This window comes from Anomaloglossus baeobatrachus, chromosome 6 (genome assembly GCF_048569485.1).
Source record: "Anomaloglossus baeobatrachus isolate aAnoBae1 chromosome 6, aAnoBae1.hap1, whole genome shotgun sequence".
Lineage (NCBI taxonomy): Eukaryota > Metazoa > Chordata > Amphibia > Anura > Aromobatidae > Anomaloglossus > Anomaloglossus baeobatrachus.
Window position 1 is genome coordinate 156,477,233 of NC_134358.1, and position 16,831 is coordinate 156,494,063.

The following is a 16,831-nucleotide window of genomic DNA, read 5'->3' on the forward strand; positions in this document are numbered from 1 at the left end:
GAGGAGGGCCAATATCATTTGAGGAGGACCATTACTATATGAGGAGGACCAATATCATGTGAGGAGGACCATTACTATGTGAGGAGGACCATTACTATGTGAGGAGGACCAATATCATTTGAGGAGAACCATTACTATGTGAGGAGGACCAATATCACGTGAGGAGGACCATTACTATGTGAGGAGGACCATTACTATGTGAGGAGGACCATTACTATGTGAGGAGGACCATTACTATGTGAGGAGGACCGTACTTGTGTGAGGAGACGGTGACAGGGAGGAGGAGCCGCCAGCAGCAGCAGCAGCAGCCGCCCGGGACTCCTGCAGCCAGCGCCTTGTATTGTTATCAGTGTGTGAGGAGCAGGAGGCGGAGGAGACTGAGGGGAGCTGCTCCGTGTGATGCTCTAGCGGGAGAGCCACCTCGGCCGTGCACTGAGGACTGAGCCCGGGCTGCCATCACAGCACAAGTGCAGCCTCTGCCGGATCCTGCCGCCCTGCTGTCCGTTATCTGCCGTGGACAATCGGAGGAGCATCTCCAGTGTAGAGCGGACGGCGGCTGCTATCACCGTAGTGCAGCCCGGGGACTCCTCCCGGGGGGAGGGTGGCAACTGCAGGATTCTCTGGAAATCACCCAGTGTGTGTGCTGGGCACGGGGTGCACGGATCAGCCCCGCCGCCATCGCTTCCCTGTGCCAGGCATAGATCTGGGACACTTGTATTATTGTGCATCTGTAGCCATCATCACCCCTGTGCTCACTACACCATGTGCCGGAGACAGCCCGGAGTGCGCGTCCTGCTGCCGACCCTGCGCATCCTGGCGGCCCTGCTGCTGCACCAGGTAAGGCGGGCTGCCCATCCTCAGCACTGGTGGACTGGGGCATACTGTACATGCTGTCTGTATACTGTGTGTATACTCTGTGTATACTGGGTGTATACTGTATAAACTGTATACTTTGTGTATATTGGGTGTATTCTGAATATACTGGGTGTATACTCTGTGTATAGTGGGTGTATACTGTGCATACTGGGTGTATACTGTCTTTATACTGTGTGAATACTGGCTGTATACTGAGTGTATACTGTGTGTAGATTGTATATACTGCATGTATACTGTGTGTACGCTGTATACTGTGTGTATACTGTTTATACTGTCTGTATACTGTGTATACTATATATACTGTATGCAGATTGTGTGTAAAATGTGTGTATACTGTATGTATACTGTGTGTATACTGTATGTATACTGTATGTATACTGTGTGTATACTGTATGTATAGTGTGTGTATACTGTATGTATACTGTGTATACTGTACATACTGTCGGTATACTGTGTGTATACTGGCTGTATACTCTGTATACTATCTGTATATTGTCTGTATACAGTATGTATACTTTCTATACTGTGTGTATACTGTGTGTATATGGGGTGTATACCATGTACTGCGGATGCATACATCACTACATAAAAATGATATACACTATATACAGGTTACTGCTACATGATATACACTGTGTGCTATATACAGATCACTAAATGCCACTATTACTTGCTGTATACATGTCACTTGGACTTGCTGTATATATGTCACTATTACATGCTGTATACACGTCCCTCGGAGTTGCTGTATACATGTTCTTCGGACTAGTTGTATACATGTCCCTGTGTACTCCATACCCACCAGCACATCTCCCCATACATTCTCTATTGCTCCCCCTGGCTCTGTGCATTGCTGTGAAGGGCACTGTGGTCCCAGCCTGTTTCTGGGTGATGCCCCTGCCCTGGTTGGTGCTTCCATTACTGCTCGGTCCTGTAGGCCTCTTGGGGTCTGTGTCCCCTTGCTGCTGGCTTGCGCCCCCCATGCACCTGCCTGCAGTCAGTGGTTGGGTCGTGGTGCAGGGCCAGCACTTGTCACCCTATTATCTGGTGAATGGCTGTGGATCAGCCGGGGCTGTCCATTCTTATTTCCCATGTGGAGGGCGCTGGATAATAGGACATGTACTATATACAGCACAGAGGAAGTCTGGGGTGAATATGACACCGGGTATTATGTTTCCTGCCAGTCTCAGCCTGCTTTACTTATTCCACACAAGATTTACATCCATCCCTGTACTGCCCTCACAATTTACATGACACTTGTACACTTCACTGTGCCCACCACATGTGTGCCCCCCATGTATAAGGCTACCACCTGTAAACCCATGGGGTAACCAAACACCAGAAGTGTCTGTGTGTCACCATGGCGATTGAAAGGATTACAACACAATCTGTTTTAGCTGCCCCCCGGGGATACATGTGCCTGCAGCTACTTTATTAGCATCCTTGATGGGCACCTACCGAGTGTAGAAAAGAAGGTCAAGCTGGTACCTTTCCTTAAACGCATGAAAAAAGGGGTTAAAACGAGGGCTGTTGGCAACTGCAGCACAGATGGTGCAGATCATCATTGCTTAATACTATTTACAATGAGCAGGAGACAGCCCCAGTCCCTATGTGACTCCTCGCCGCCTTCCTTGCCTATGTTCCTCTGTACATAAGGTGTATTATGCAGAGAAGTTCCCATGATGGAGGTGGCCTTTCCCATTTCTCTGGGGCGGAGGTCTTGGGGCTAAGTGACTGGCTCTTTGTGTGGCGGGCATGTTTAGCATTTCTTTGTGTGATTTTACATGGTGACAATAAGATGGTGGGAGTGGTGTCTACGTCCCCCCCCCTCCCATCTCCGGCTCGATTATTTAGTAATGCCTATAATAAGCCTTATTTATGTTAGCGCCATATATCTGCCGCAGACATTTTCCCGTCTTCTGGTTTTATTCTGTAGTCATTCCTTTCCATCTGTCCTGCCTTCATCTTCCCTTCTGCTCCTGTCACTCCTCTGCCTCATTTTGCTTTTGTTTTCAGCGCTCAGTTGAGCTCTGGCTTCTGTGCTGAGTACTGTCCATGGTGTTTAAACTGGAGCCAACCGAGCCGTGGGGATTACTTACAGTCTGCCTCCAGGTTTTACAGTCTATAAGCCATAATGTGCTGACTGGCTTCCTGCTTTTATGCTCTCTCCTCGCTGGGTTTCTGCAAAATGAGAATGATAGGAAAAGTCACTAAAGTCGCCGCCGTCTCTCCAAGGAGAAGACCATAATTCAGCGGCCAGCCCTGTTCTTCTCATTGGAGGTGCACACTGGTCCCCAAACGAGAAGTGAATTAAACCAGCCACTCCAACCACATATTCCTCACCGAGAAGTCATTCTGCAAACCCACTAACCCCAGCGATTCCCACATGAGAAGGAAAGAAACTTCTTTACTCCTGACTGCAGCAGCAGCATGATGAATGTGTTCAGCGTCCTGTGCTCTACAATCTGCTCCATGAATTGTTCCTTGGTTTATGGAACATTACATCCCCAAAAGCCACATTAGCCCCATCCATATTCTCAGTAATTATCCGAAATCACTCGGGAGCTATCGTCCAGGTCCCCAAAGACTAGACAAGTGTTGATTTTTCACCCCACACCCTGCCCCCTGGTCTGAGGCTGGCCACGTTCCTAGGCCTCAGGCCTCACTGTGGCTAAATGTGGACATCTGGCTAATTCAATCCTTCTTAGTTGGGTTTTTTCTTTCTCGTACACTCCAAATAATTGTCCTTTCCCCTATCGAGTGACATATTCAGCAGAGACGTAAAAAGGCTTAGACTTCAATAACCAACATTCACCATTTTTTACTTTAATTACATTTTCCTGCCCAAGAATTAGTTTGTGTCCGATAAGGAATACTGTCTGTTTGTCTTCAATAAGAAAGGACGTGCACTCCTGAGCATGTGACATTTTATTTCTGGGGATTTAATGTGAGAAGGTGACAGCTTGTGGGGAGATTTTAGATAAGCTCTTATGCTGGGAAGTTTAACATTTGTAGACGGCAAACAGGAAATAGACTTGTGTTTCATCAGTATCGGGGGCATCAGTAATGTTACAGCCCTGGAATCTCATTTCCCCTTAGTGGTTTTGCTCCAGTTCATATTGGCATGTGTCATGTAACTCTTTGCTTTCAGGTATATACTATACATTTTTATTAAGGTTTTTTATTACAGCGCATTTCCTAAATAAATGCTGTAAATCTCGTTTTATCGTCAGGGACCCAATAAATCATACAGCGTTTGCTCTTAAAGTTATATATTTTACTATTTGACTTGGATCAGTCTCTATATTAGCCTGAGGTTAATGAAAATATATTGTGGACTTTTTTTTTGTGTTCAAATTTTATTATTATGTCTAATTTCTCTTTTTGTGATGAATAAATAAAAAATAAATGTACAGTAAATAAATAAATATATAAAAAGAAAATAAATAACAAATATAAAAAGTATATAAGTACACTCGGTATGAGGCAGTAAAGCATAATGCAGCAGTGGCAAACAAATATATATATGTATTTATCTATCGATCCATCTATCATTGGATGTACATACACACATATACTGTATATTTTTTTTTATATATATATATATATATATATGTATATATATATATATATATATATACGTATATATTTGTGTGTGTGTGCAGAATAGAATATGTATACATGTATATATATATATATATATATATATATATATATATATATATAGGTGAGTGTAGAATAGAATATGTATATATGAATAGAATATGAATGTGTGTATATATATATATATATATATATATATATATGTATATGTACACATATATATATATAATATATATTATATATATATGTTTGTGTAGAATATGTATATATATATATATACATATATATATATATATATATATATGTGTGTGTGTGTAGCATATGTAAATACACACAAACACACACACACACATTATATATATATATATATATATATATGTGTGTGTGTGTAGTATAGAAGTGAAGCAGTACCTTATTATGAAGAATAAACAGGGCAAGCAGTGCAGAATGAGTCCTATTTAGGAGTCAATATGACTCCCCTGATATGAACAGACTTGGTTCCTGGCTCAGATAAGCTACGAGCCATCAGGCATCTCTCTGCCTGATCTGGAGGGAGAGAATATAATGGATAATACTTATATTATGTGCTCATTTTTTGACCAAATCATAAGGGCAGTATTATACTGCTACTTCAGACCATAGGCCATATTGATTAAACCACTGCAGTAAAACGGAGACCTAACCCTCCAGTGCCATAAGTATCAGGTAAATCATCATCTTTTCCAATTTGCCGGTTGTACTTTTGTAAAGGAAGGAGGTATCTTACTTTGCTTAACGGAGAAGATAGGATTTGGGGAGACAAGCATTTCTTTCCTCAGTAGCAGATGGCAGAGACGAAAGCGGCAGCACAGAATGGGATTATTGATCCATATGGAGTATTGGTCATTCTGTGCACAGAGGTTTCTTGGCAGTTATCATTACTAACAAAAACACACACAAAAAATAAAACCTATAATTTCTTGTATTGAGGTCTTTACAGTGAAGTTTATTAGGGATAATTTTTCTATATAAATCAGTGGTTTCTCCTGTACCTGCCAAAGGGACACAATGCATGTTGGATACTCCAGCGCTCAGAGCCCAATCATTTTAAGTAAAGCCTCGTTGTGCCATATTTCATGCATCTGTCAGGGGTAACAACTTCTGCCTTATAGATGTCGGCGTACCCCGCCAGCACTGGTGCTGATCCGCAGACAACACTGCAGGATCTTTCGGTACCCACATACCATGTGCTAACATCATACGTAATTGGTTTATAGCATCCGTCTTTTGATACTCCATTTCCAGGCAGGACAGAGCAATATTTAAAGAGAAGTTGCTCTCCCCGGACAGATTCTCTTCTCATCGCCTTAGGCTTTGTTCACTTGTTATTTTTTTGCAAAACATCTGAGTGCATTTGAAGATGGATGCAGCAATGTATCTCTTTTTGTTGTCTAAATTCATTTTATTAAATATGTATACTGTCTTGTAACATTTAGAAATGTTCTAAATACTTTTGTAATCTCCTTTTCCACTTTCGAGATTGTCCAACTTTGTAGTCTATCCGCTGATCAATGCGGATACGTCAGCAATCAACCATTATTCCCTCCTAGGAGGAAGGTATTATATGCCGACCATTCATGACTGGATATGTGACAGATCAAATCAACTAAATTGAGAGCTGTGTTAGCTGTCTATCCATCTAGATGGCTAACACATAGAGATAAGGGAAATAAGTCTATAATATTGAGTACATCAGTGAGCAGAGCTGACTGGCTGCTAATGGCTTGTGTGCTTGTGGGTAGTATAGGAAAACCGCCTCTAAAACCTTATTTTTCTCTGTTGGGTTGCAATAATAAGTCACTTTTAACCAAAACCTGCGTGCACCCTTTCCTTTCAATCCAATTAAGGGCCTTGTTCACACGGTCAGGATTTGGTCAGTATTTGTAAGCCGGAGTGGAACAGAGGAATAGTATAATAGAAATGTGACGCCCTGGCCTATCAGGTCGTCACAGGGTATTGTGTAATCTGCCCTTCTGTGCAATACCCACCTCCTCCTTGGTTAGGGGTCCCCAACCAATGGTGTTGCCAAAACCAGCTAATCAAAATCCTAGGAAAATTCTACACCACACCCACCAGACACACCAGTGGACGGCCTGAGTGGAATAGGGTCGCCCACTTGGGGGGTTGGTAAAGGGGAGGTCAGGAGTGTCAGGAGTAGGCCAGTGTAGTGTTGGAAGTGAAGGAGAGAGGAGGTCAGGAGCTGGGTTCATTGGAAGTACTAGGTAGCAGATGATGGTCTGGGCCTAGTAGGAGCAGGACCCCCGGTCGCATGGGATCATGACAAGGGGCACGGTATTGTTGTGGAGGACAGCCGGCGGTTTGTACCATCACCGAGCTGGGACCAAGGCACAACGGGGTACGTGGATCCTAGGTCAGGGAGTAGCTTCAGGCAACCTGACAATTCACCCGATGAGAACGGAGCCTTCAAGATCCGCTCTCCACCCGCTCCAAAATCGGGGTACTAGCGCAACGAGAGGGATAGGACTTTCCACTAAAACGGTCAAGGAAATCCCAAGCGTGAACCCTGAGAGCAAGCTCCCTCAGTTAGCCACACTGGGGAGCGGGACCCGACTAGTTTCAAGCTATAGGGGACAACTAAGAAGAGAACAAGGTGCCAAGGGAAAGGTCACAGATCATCAGGCAACACCAGCAGGAGCAGGACCCAAACGTGTTCCCCTCAGCGGCAGCGGTGTCCAGAACTTTGGTTTACTAAGTTGTCGGTGTCAGCTTTATGGACTGTGAGTACGCAAGTGACCCTTACGGCACATCCCTGTCACTATCACCGAGTCCCGGGGCATTCCGCCCTACCCATGGAGGGGTTAAACACCTAGCTGCTCACTCCATCGCCTCCGGGTACTCCCAACTGCAGCGGTAGTACTCCACCTTACCACACACCACGGGTGGCGTCACGAACTGTAGAAACATCATCCCCTGTAAATATCCCCTTCATTTGAGTGGCCGCACGATCCTTGGGTCCGGACGCCCCTCGAGTCACTGCTGCTGACGTGGGGGCGGCACAGAAACATGGAACCACTTCTGCATTTTTCACTCACTCCTGGCTTTGGCTTATAAGTACTGATGTAAAATACTGACCAAATACTGAACATGTGAATGTGGCCTAAAAATGAGAAGTGATTAGATGTGACATTATTAGTGGCACAGAAGCCCAGCCTTGTTCTTGTGGTCAGATCACACAAAAGTTGGTCACCTGCAGCTACATCTGGCTAACTTATTGACATAAGAACTAGAAGATCAAGAATTAGTGAATGCCTTAAGCCAATCCTTATTAGAGAGGGAAAAAAGTGCACGGAAATTCACAATATCTTTCGAAACAGAACGATATTTGCAGTGTGTGATATTGTTTAATTCCCAAGAAACCAGATCTTCCAACTTGCTTAAAAGTATCACTAGAGATGAGTGAACCTGAAGTTCGGTGTTCGGTACGAACCCAGATTTTTTCAAGAAAACAAAGATCGGGTGCCTTATGAATGCAAACCGCTCCTGCGAGCATCGCTGTGCTCGGGTAAGCTTGGAGCTCGGCCCAGTGTGAGCTGCTTGTAGTGGTTGATCGGCTCATACTAGGTGTAACAACAGCAACATCGGATGTAGTGTGCACCCCAAAAATGGAAAAAAATCCGTCCTCCCATCCCTGGAAGTGATCTATTTATGGCTGGCTGTATGTGGGCGGAGACCCGAACTGCCCAATTAGTGGCTTCAAATGAAGATCAGCTCAAGTCCAGGTCCAAAACCGAACTTTCAAAAAGTTCATCTGGACTAGCAGAACCCGAACTTCCACAGGTCTGCTCATCTCCAGTTATATGTCAGCATAACATTTCACTGGGTAATAAGTTGCTACCACCATTACAATACACTTACCCACAATTCACATAAAAACCACCCAAAGGGCTAAGATTTTGATCCGATCTTCAATGTGTAACACATGCTTTTATGAATGACTAGTGACTTTCCACCGACCGGAACAACAATCTTTCGAGTGAACATTTGCTTGTGTAATAATGAGGTTGTATGCACAATAACAACTCATCGTCATTCGACATCGTTAAGATTTTTCCTGTCTAATAGGGCCTTCAGCCGCCCCTACTCCAAGCTGGTTTTTGGAGGCAGGAATGGAATTAGGTGTTTTCCAAAAGCAGGAACATCTTCTAGACTTCAACAATAAGCTTGGGTATCACTCCGTCTCAGGCAGGACAATGTGTAGCTACATTTATGCCTGAGATTTTACTAGAGTATAAAGAGCTTTTTTCAGGTGGGTGGTTCCCTTTTTCCATCAGTGTAAAATATTTTGTCATTTCGTGAAATATTATATTAAGCTTTCAACTATATTTCATTTTTTAACATTTGTAAGAGAAAAGACTTTCACCGTTTTTTCTACTGAAAGGATTCGAGGCATGGAGGGTGAAATGCAAGAATTCCTTTGTCATCCTAAATACTTGGGGGAAAGTAAATGTAAGTGAAAGGGCATTGTAAGGTTGCCTGCTTTCTGGATTAAGGTCTTGCTCTGGAGATTTCCATGGTGATGTTAGCCGGGGAGGAGAATTGCACCTTTTACTTTCTGTGGCATAAAGAACAATGCATTCCAGCAGCTAAGCTGTATGACTCCTTTATACTTTGTGCCATCATCTACATTGCTTTGTATTTGCTTTCACTGGAAACTGAGGCTGGGACAACTTTTTCTGTACATTGGTGCAGACAGGTTTTCATTTCTGTCTGCAATGTCTTGGCTCTTATTATACCAGTGACCATGGAATGATACAACTATGATTTGCTGTATTATAAGCTTTGGTTACTTCTCATACTGTTTATACGCTTTTGTTATAACCTTTTACATAAAAATGCCTAAAATAGCAAATATCACTTCTCTTTTTGTCCAGGGCTAATATTTAGCTTGAGTAGCTTTTTACCCACAGCCCGTGGTCAAAAATAGTACTGTCATTAGTTATTCCATCTTTTATGAATGTTGATAACAGCTTTTTATTGGGCAAAGTTTAACTTAGGCAGCTTTCACACATCAGTTTTTTGCCATCATGCATGATCCGGCGAAAAAAGTGATGCGACGGATCCGTCAAAAAAACAGATCAGTCGCATCAGTTTTTTCATCTGTTTCTTCCGTTTTTTGAAGGATCCCTTTTGATACTGAGCATGATCAGTTAAAATAAACGGATCCGGCAGCTGTAATACGGTTTTTGCCGTGTTACGCCAGATCCGGCGTCCATAGGCTTCCATTATAAAACATGTCGTATGGCGCCGGATCAGGCGCGATACGGTTTTTCGCCGGAGACAAAAAACGTTCACCTCAACGTTCAATTCGGCCGCCGGACAAGCAAATTTTGACGGATCCGGCGAAAGGCGGATGGAACGCAAGACAATCCGGTGCTAATAGAAGTCTATGGGGGAAAAAACACATCCGGCGTCAACAGATGCCGGATGCATTTTTTCATGTTTCTGCCGGATTGTGTCTGATGGCAAAAAACTGATGTGTGAAAGCAGCCTTAATGCTTAAAGAGAAAACACTAGATTTGGATATCACCTTTACAGCCAAATTCCTGTAATTCAGCACATATTTATCCACAAATTCTTAATCTCTGACACTTGTTTCTGTAATAACCTAAATTGAGTTTAACCCTTTATATTAACACAAAATTTATAGCAGATTTTTTTCTGGGTTATTTTCATGGAGGTCTTCTATCTATAAACGTAAGCTTCATAAAATCCATTTTGACCGTCTCATGGTACAGATAGTCCTTTTTTATATGCATTTATTATTTTCTATGTAAAATTTTAAAGGGATTTTCTACTTACGGCAAACTTTCTACAAAGAGTGCATCTTGCTGAATATTAAAGAGTGTGTGCTACACTGTGTGCAGAATTATTAGGCAAATGAATATTTTGATCACATGATAATTTTTATACATGTTGTCCTACTCCAAGCTGTATAGGCTTGAGAGACAACTACCAATTAAGTAAATCAGCTGATGTGAATCTCTGTAACGAGGAGGGGTGCGGTGTAATGACATCAACAACCTACATAAGGTGTGCTTAATTATTAGGCAACTTCCTTTCCTTTGGCAAAATGGGTTTGAAGAAAGATTTGACGGGCTCTGAAAAGTCCAAAATTGTGAAATGTCTTGCAGAGGGATGCAGCAGTCTTGAAATTGTCAAACCTTTGAAGCGTGATCACCGAACAATCAAGCGTTTCATGGCAAATAGCCAACAGGGTCACCAGAAGCGTGTTGGGCAGAAAACTGATGGACTGATGAAATGAGAGTGACTCTTGATGGGCCAGATAGATGGACCAGAGGCTGGATCAGTAAAGGGCAGAGAGCTCCACTCCGACTCAGACGCCAGCAAGGTGGAGGTGGGGTACTGGTATGGGCTGGTATCATCAAAGATGAACTTGTGGGACCTTTGCGGGTTGAGGATGGAGTGAAGCTCAACTCCCAGACCTACTGCCAGTTTCTGGAAGACAACGTCTTCAAGCAGTGGTACAGGAAGAAGTTGGTATCGTTCAAGAAAAACATGATTTTCATGCAGGACAATGCTCCATCACATGCATCCAATTACTCCACAGCTTGGCTGGCCAGTAAGTCTAAAAGATGAAAAAGTCTAAAAGATGAAAAAATAATGACATGACCCCGTGTTCACCCGATCTGAACCCTATAGAGAACCTGTGGTCCCTCATAAAATGTGAGATCTGCAGGGAGGGAAAACAGTACACCTCTCGGAGCAGTGTCTGGGAGGCTGTGGTGGCTGCTGCACGCAATGTTGATCGTAAACAGATCATGGTAGGCTGTTGAGTGTCATCATAAAGAAAGGTGGCTATATTGGTCATTTTTTTGGGTTTTGTTTTTGCATGTCAGAAATGTTTATTTCTAAATTTTGTGCAGTTATATTGGATTACCTGGTGAAAATAAACAAGTGAGATGGAAATATATTTGGTTTTTATTAAGTTGCCTAATAATTCTGCACAGTAATAGTTACCTGCACAAACAGATATCCTCCTAAGATAGCCAAATGTAAAAAAAAACCCCACTCCAACTTCCAAAAATATTAAGCTTTGATATTTATGAGTCTTTTGGGTTGATTGAGAACATAGTTGTTGGTCAATAAAAAAAATCCTCTAAAATACAACTTGCCTAATAATTCCGCACACAGTGTATACACAATGTTAGGATTTGGATTCTCTAGACGTTTTATTCAGTGGACACTGGACACCTGCCCGCCAGTATGCAATTTGTATACTTGCAGTCATGTGCCAGTTAGATTCTCATTCACTTCTTTCAATATTTTATAAAGAAAAGTGGCTGAGAAATTAGTCGGTATGAGACTACAAGTATGCAAATCGCATTCTAGCAATCACGTGTCCACCACTCGCAATGTCTAGCAGACCCAAATCTTAACACTGTGTACATTACATAATGTTAGAATGAATTTGCTTGTAGAAAGGTGGAAACCCCTTAAAACAATGTTTAAATGTTGTGATGTCAAACACTGAGACATCTTTTTGGGCATTTCAGCAAATTTATTGAATTTAATTCTTGCTTAAAAGAAAGAATCGGATTTTCAAGCAAAAAGTCGGCTCTGCGGAGCAGGATCCCACAACTCTGTGGCGCTCCTCGCCATGAAAGAGTAAGTTTTTACTCTTTGCAGAAACCCAGTGCTGCCATATACTATATTACAGTGTTATCCAATGGTAACCTTATTATAATGGGTTAGGGCTTGGTTTTTGGCTGTTAGTTGATGGTTTTACTAATACTATTGCTGGCTATGAATGACATTTTGATCTGTTTTTATCTTTTTCTATTGATAGATCTTTTATGAATGAGGTGATACCAAATATGTTTAGTTTTTTTACTATTTTAATTTCTTTATTTTGAATGGGTGAAAAAAGTGGTGATGGAAACTTTTGGATTTTTTATTATTTTTATATTAGGGTATTTGAACCTATGATTGTTTAATTGCTTAAACTATATGCTGAGTTAGCATGATATTGTAATATATAGTGTAAATCTCGGTCTCCTTTGTATGTTAGCATATAGCTGAGCTTCATAGGTGGATCAAGATGCCATAACGGGGGCCTTCAGCAGGCCAATGGCTGCCATAGAGACCCATTTAGTTTTTCACCTGGTGTAACTTCTGTTGTGTAAATTCTGGCATTTTTCTTTAGTCTCTGCATCTCTCTATTTTTGACTCATCACCTTCTCTTCCCTTTATGTAAATCTTGTTTTGTCAGCCAAAGGGGCTGGGTCCTCAACTTTTCCCTATGGGAGTCCTCCAGAGAATGTTGTCCAGTTTGCTAAATAGAATAGATTTACGTAGAGGAAAGAGGGGGCCATATGTCAAGAATAGAGAGATGCAGGAACGAAAGAAAAACAACACCAGCTTCAGAACAGTATCAGTTACACCAGGTAAAAAAATGACATTTATGGCACACACAAAGTTCTCTTTAACACAAGTCAAATCTTAACAATTCTATAAAAACTTCAGTCTAACTCTGTCCTAATATAGCATTCAAGGCCTGGATGTGAGCACGACCAAGGAGAATATCTGAAGTGTTGAATATTCTCCTTTGGCTCCAGTGGTAGGTTAGCACTACACTATTAGTTTGCGATAGGTAGGGAAATAGGCATGTGTTCTCCTCCTGGGATAGAGCTGTTGTGAACTATAATATGATATCCACAGAGCCATGAAATGTGGGCACCATAGAAGACATCAGATGAAAACACTATAAAATATATGCACCAGAAGTAATGAGTGAGCACTACCATGTTCAGATGCTCGGTACTTGAAATGACTAGTGATGAGCGAGCACTACCATGCTCGTGTGCTCGGTACTCATAATGACCAATGATGAGTGAGCACTACCATGCTCGGGTGCTCGTTACTTGTACTGGCTAGTGATGAGCGAGCACTACCATGCTTGGATGCTCAGTACTTGTAACGACTAATATGTTATCCACAGAGCCATGAAATGTGGGCACCATAAAAGACATCAGATGAAAACACTATAAAATATATGCACCAGAAGTAGTGATGAGTGAGCACTACCATGCTCAGATGCTCGGAACTTGTAACAACTAGTGATGAGCGAGCACTGCCATGCTCAGATGCTCGGTACTCGTAATTAATGGTGATGAGCGAGCACTACCATGCCCGTATGCTCGGTACTCGTAACGTTTAGTGATGAGCGAGTACTACCATGGTTGAGTGCTCGGCACTCATAACAAGCAGTTGGACGCTTGGACAGGCTTCACTAAGTATAATGGAAATCAATGGGAAACAAGCATTGTTCAAGCTTTTTCGGAAAAATACTCAAGTTCCCCATAGACCCATTTTACTCTGTAAACGAGTCGAGTCCATCTAAGTATCAAACTGCTCGTTACAAGTACCGAGCACCTGAGCATGGTAGTGCTCGCTCATTACTAGTCATTACGAGTACTGAGCATACGAGCATGGTAGTTAACCTTTACTCTCCTTGTCTCTTTGCTGCCTGAGATTTTAAATGAATTATGTTCAATAATAATAGGAAGAAGAAAATGATAATCATTTTATACTTTACAGTTTCTCTCCCGTTACTCCTTGAACACTTGAATTATAAATGAGGAATTGAATTTACTTTAGGGATTCCTAGGAACCAAATTGGTGTAAACCATATGTATTAATTGTAGGTAGAGCACCGAGTGAATCAATCCCAAGTGATCAATGCTTTCCTTACTTTGCATTCATTCTGTGCCGGAGCGAGATGGTAGGGTAAAGGCTGGCTCGTATTTCTCACACTATCTGCGCAGGACCATCTTTCATCCACACATGAATTTAATAAGTGATTGCTTTTGCAGTTTTCACAAGATTATATGACAGAAGGGAAAAGCAGAGGCAACCTTAGTGCGAGAACGCGGCTTATACTATTCAGCAACAGTTGTCAGCATTTCATAGAGAAGTCTCAGGAACCCTTTCTTATTTTTAGGTCCTTTAGGCTTTTTCTACACGGCGACATTTGTCGAGCGACACTGAAGTCACAGTGTGGCGTTGCCACATTTCATCTAATGATTTCCTAAGGTGTTACATAGTGTTGAGCGAGTAGTTAACTATTCATACTCGCTATGCTCTTAGCGAGTACTGTCCGCTACTGGCATATTAGTTCTGAGTAGCGGGCCCAATGTAAGTCAATGGGAAATACTCGCTAAGTAGCAAGTAACCTGATAGCCGTACTATTCGCTACTCGCATGAAAAGTACGGCTCTCGGGTTACTCGCTACTTAGCGAGTATTTCCCATTGACTTACACTGCGCCCACTACTGGTAACGAATATGCGAGTAGCGGACAGTTCTCGCTAAGAGCATAGCGAGTACAAATAGTCAACTACTCGCTCAACAGTACTCTAACATTGTGACCTCCAGCATCCTGCATCTACGACGCAGAGTTGAAGTGGCTTCTAAATGAGTTGGATTTTCTGTCATGAGTTGCAAGCGAATCACTTGCCATAGACTTCAATGCAAGTTACAACTTGCCTGTTTTATTCTACAGCAAAAACTCGAATAATCTGAGATTTGCTATCAACCAACAAATATCGATGTGCTACCCAAGCCTCATACAACGTTGCAGTAATCTTCTAGAAATATAGCTTAATTTCTTCAAATTTCAAGCCTGTAATCATATTTCTACCTCTGAACACTATTATCCAGTATGCATATGTAATAAATCTGCGTAAAAAATTAATTACATTGCATTACTTATCTCGTACTGGTTGTGAGACAGGCAATAAGATAAGTCCGGAGCTGTACGTTTTATTCACTGTTCTGCAGGTTTCCTTGGTAGCTCCAAGGCTGCACAGAGCTTGCTGTGATAATTTGCATTGTGAAAAGTATAGTATATACACTATATAGTAATTTGTGGGTAAACCGGTCACCCTGCATTATAGAAGCTAAGCTGAAAGTAGTGTGTCTGTCAGCTAGCTGCAAGTCTCTGTTACACATGTAAAGTATATAGTCTTCACCAACAAACAGCGAGTGAAATAAGTATCGAACACGTCACCAATTTTCAAAGTAAATATATTTTTAAAGACATCTATTGACATGAATTTCTCACGAGATGTCCATAACAACCCATTCAATCCAGCAACACAGGTAAATAAATCAAGCCATAAATCTAGAAATTTATTGATGTGGAATAGAGAAATTACACAGGAAAAACGTATTGAACACGCTTACTGATATTTATTTTATACTTTGTTCAAAATCCTTTTTGGTGATGACAGCTTCAAGGTGAATCCTGCATCGAGAACCTACTTGCATGCATTGCTCAGGTGTGATTTTGGGCCATTCTTCCACATAAACACTCTTTTGGCCTCCAAACATGGTATGTTTGATGGCATCAAAAGAGTTCAATTTTTATCTCATCTAAACAATCTTTATTCTCCCTCTTTTTCAAAGGCTTGTCTAAATGTTCGTGAGCAAACTTTAATCACCCTTGAACATGCCTTTTGTTCAGCAAAGGAGGCTTGCATGGTGAGCGTGCATACAGATAATGGAGGTTGAGTGCATTGCTTATTTTCTTCTTTGTTAAATTTGTACCTGCTGATTTTAGGTCTTTCTGTAGCTCTCCACATGTTGAGGCCCAGTCACACACAACGACTTACCAGCGATCCCGACAATGATATGTCCTGATAAGGATCGCTGGTAAGTCGCTGGGAGGTCGCTGGTGAGATGTCACACAGTCAGGCCTTACCAACGACACGGTAACAATACAGGTCGCAGTAGCAACCTGTTTAACGATCTCAGCGGTCACTGGGACCCTGTCACACAGTGTCAAACACAGCGATGCGTCCTGCCCAACAGGACATCGCCTTTGAAGAAAATGATCCGGACCATTCTGCAACGACTAATGATCTCACAGCAGGGGCCTGATCGCTGGTAGGTGTCACACATAACGAGATCGATGGCGAGATCGTTGCTGCGTCACAGAAACGGTGACTCAGCAACGATCTCGTTAGCGATCTCGTTGTGTGTGACGGGGCCTTTGTTCTTGGATCTTGAACAACTCTTCTAATAATTCTTTTAACTCCTTTGTCTAAAATCTTCTGGGGATCACCATATCATGGCTGGTTAATTGTGAAATTATGTCCACTGCCAGATCATGGCCCCAACAATGCTCACTGGAATCTTCTATAATTTAAAAATTCTTTACCAATGCCATCAGTATGTTTTGCAACAATAAGGTGGGAATGTCTTTAGAAGGCTCACTGGTTATACCAATTATAGATGTTTCTTGTGTGGCACCTTGGTAATGAGACACCATTT

General features: G+C 42.1%; 1 protein-coding gene across 1 annotated transcript in view; it reads left to right on the forward strand.

Annotated features, from left to right (window-relative positions):
- The first annotated feature begins 241 nt into the window (after positions 1-241).
- Positions 242-16,831, forward strand: part of CDH2 (cadherin 2) — a 433,410-nt gene continuing 416,820 nt past the window's right edge. Inside the window, exon 1 of the mRNA XM_075353329.1 lies at positions 242-837. Coding sequence (XP_075209444.1) covers positions 763-837 — 75 coding nt within the window. The 5' untranslated portion in view covers positions 242-762. The remainder of the gene's footprint in view (positions 838-16,831) is intronic.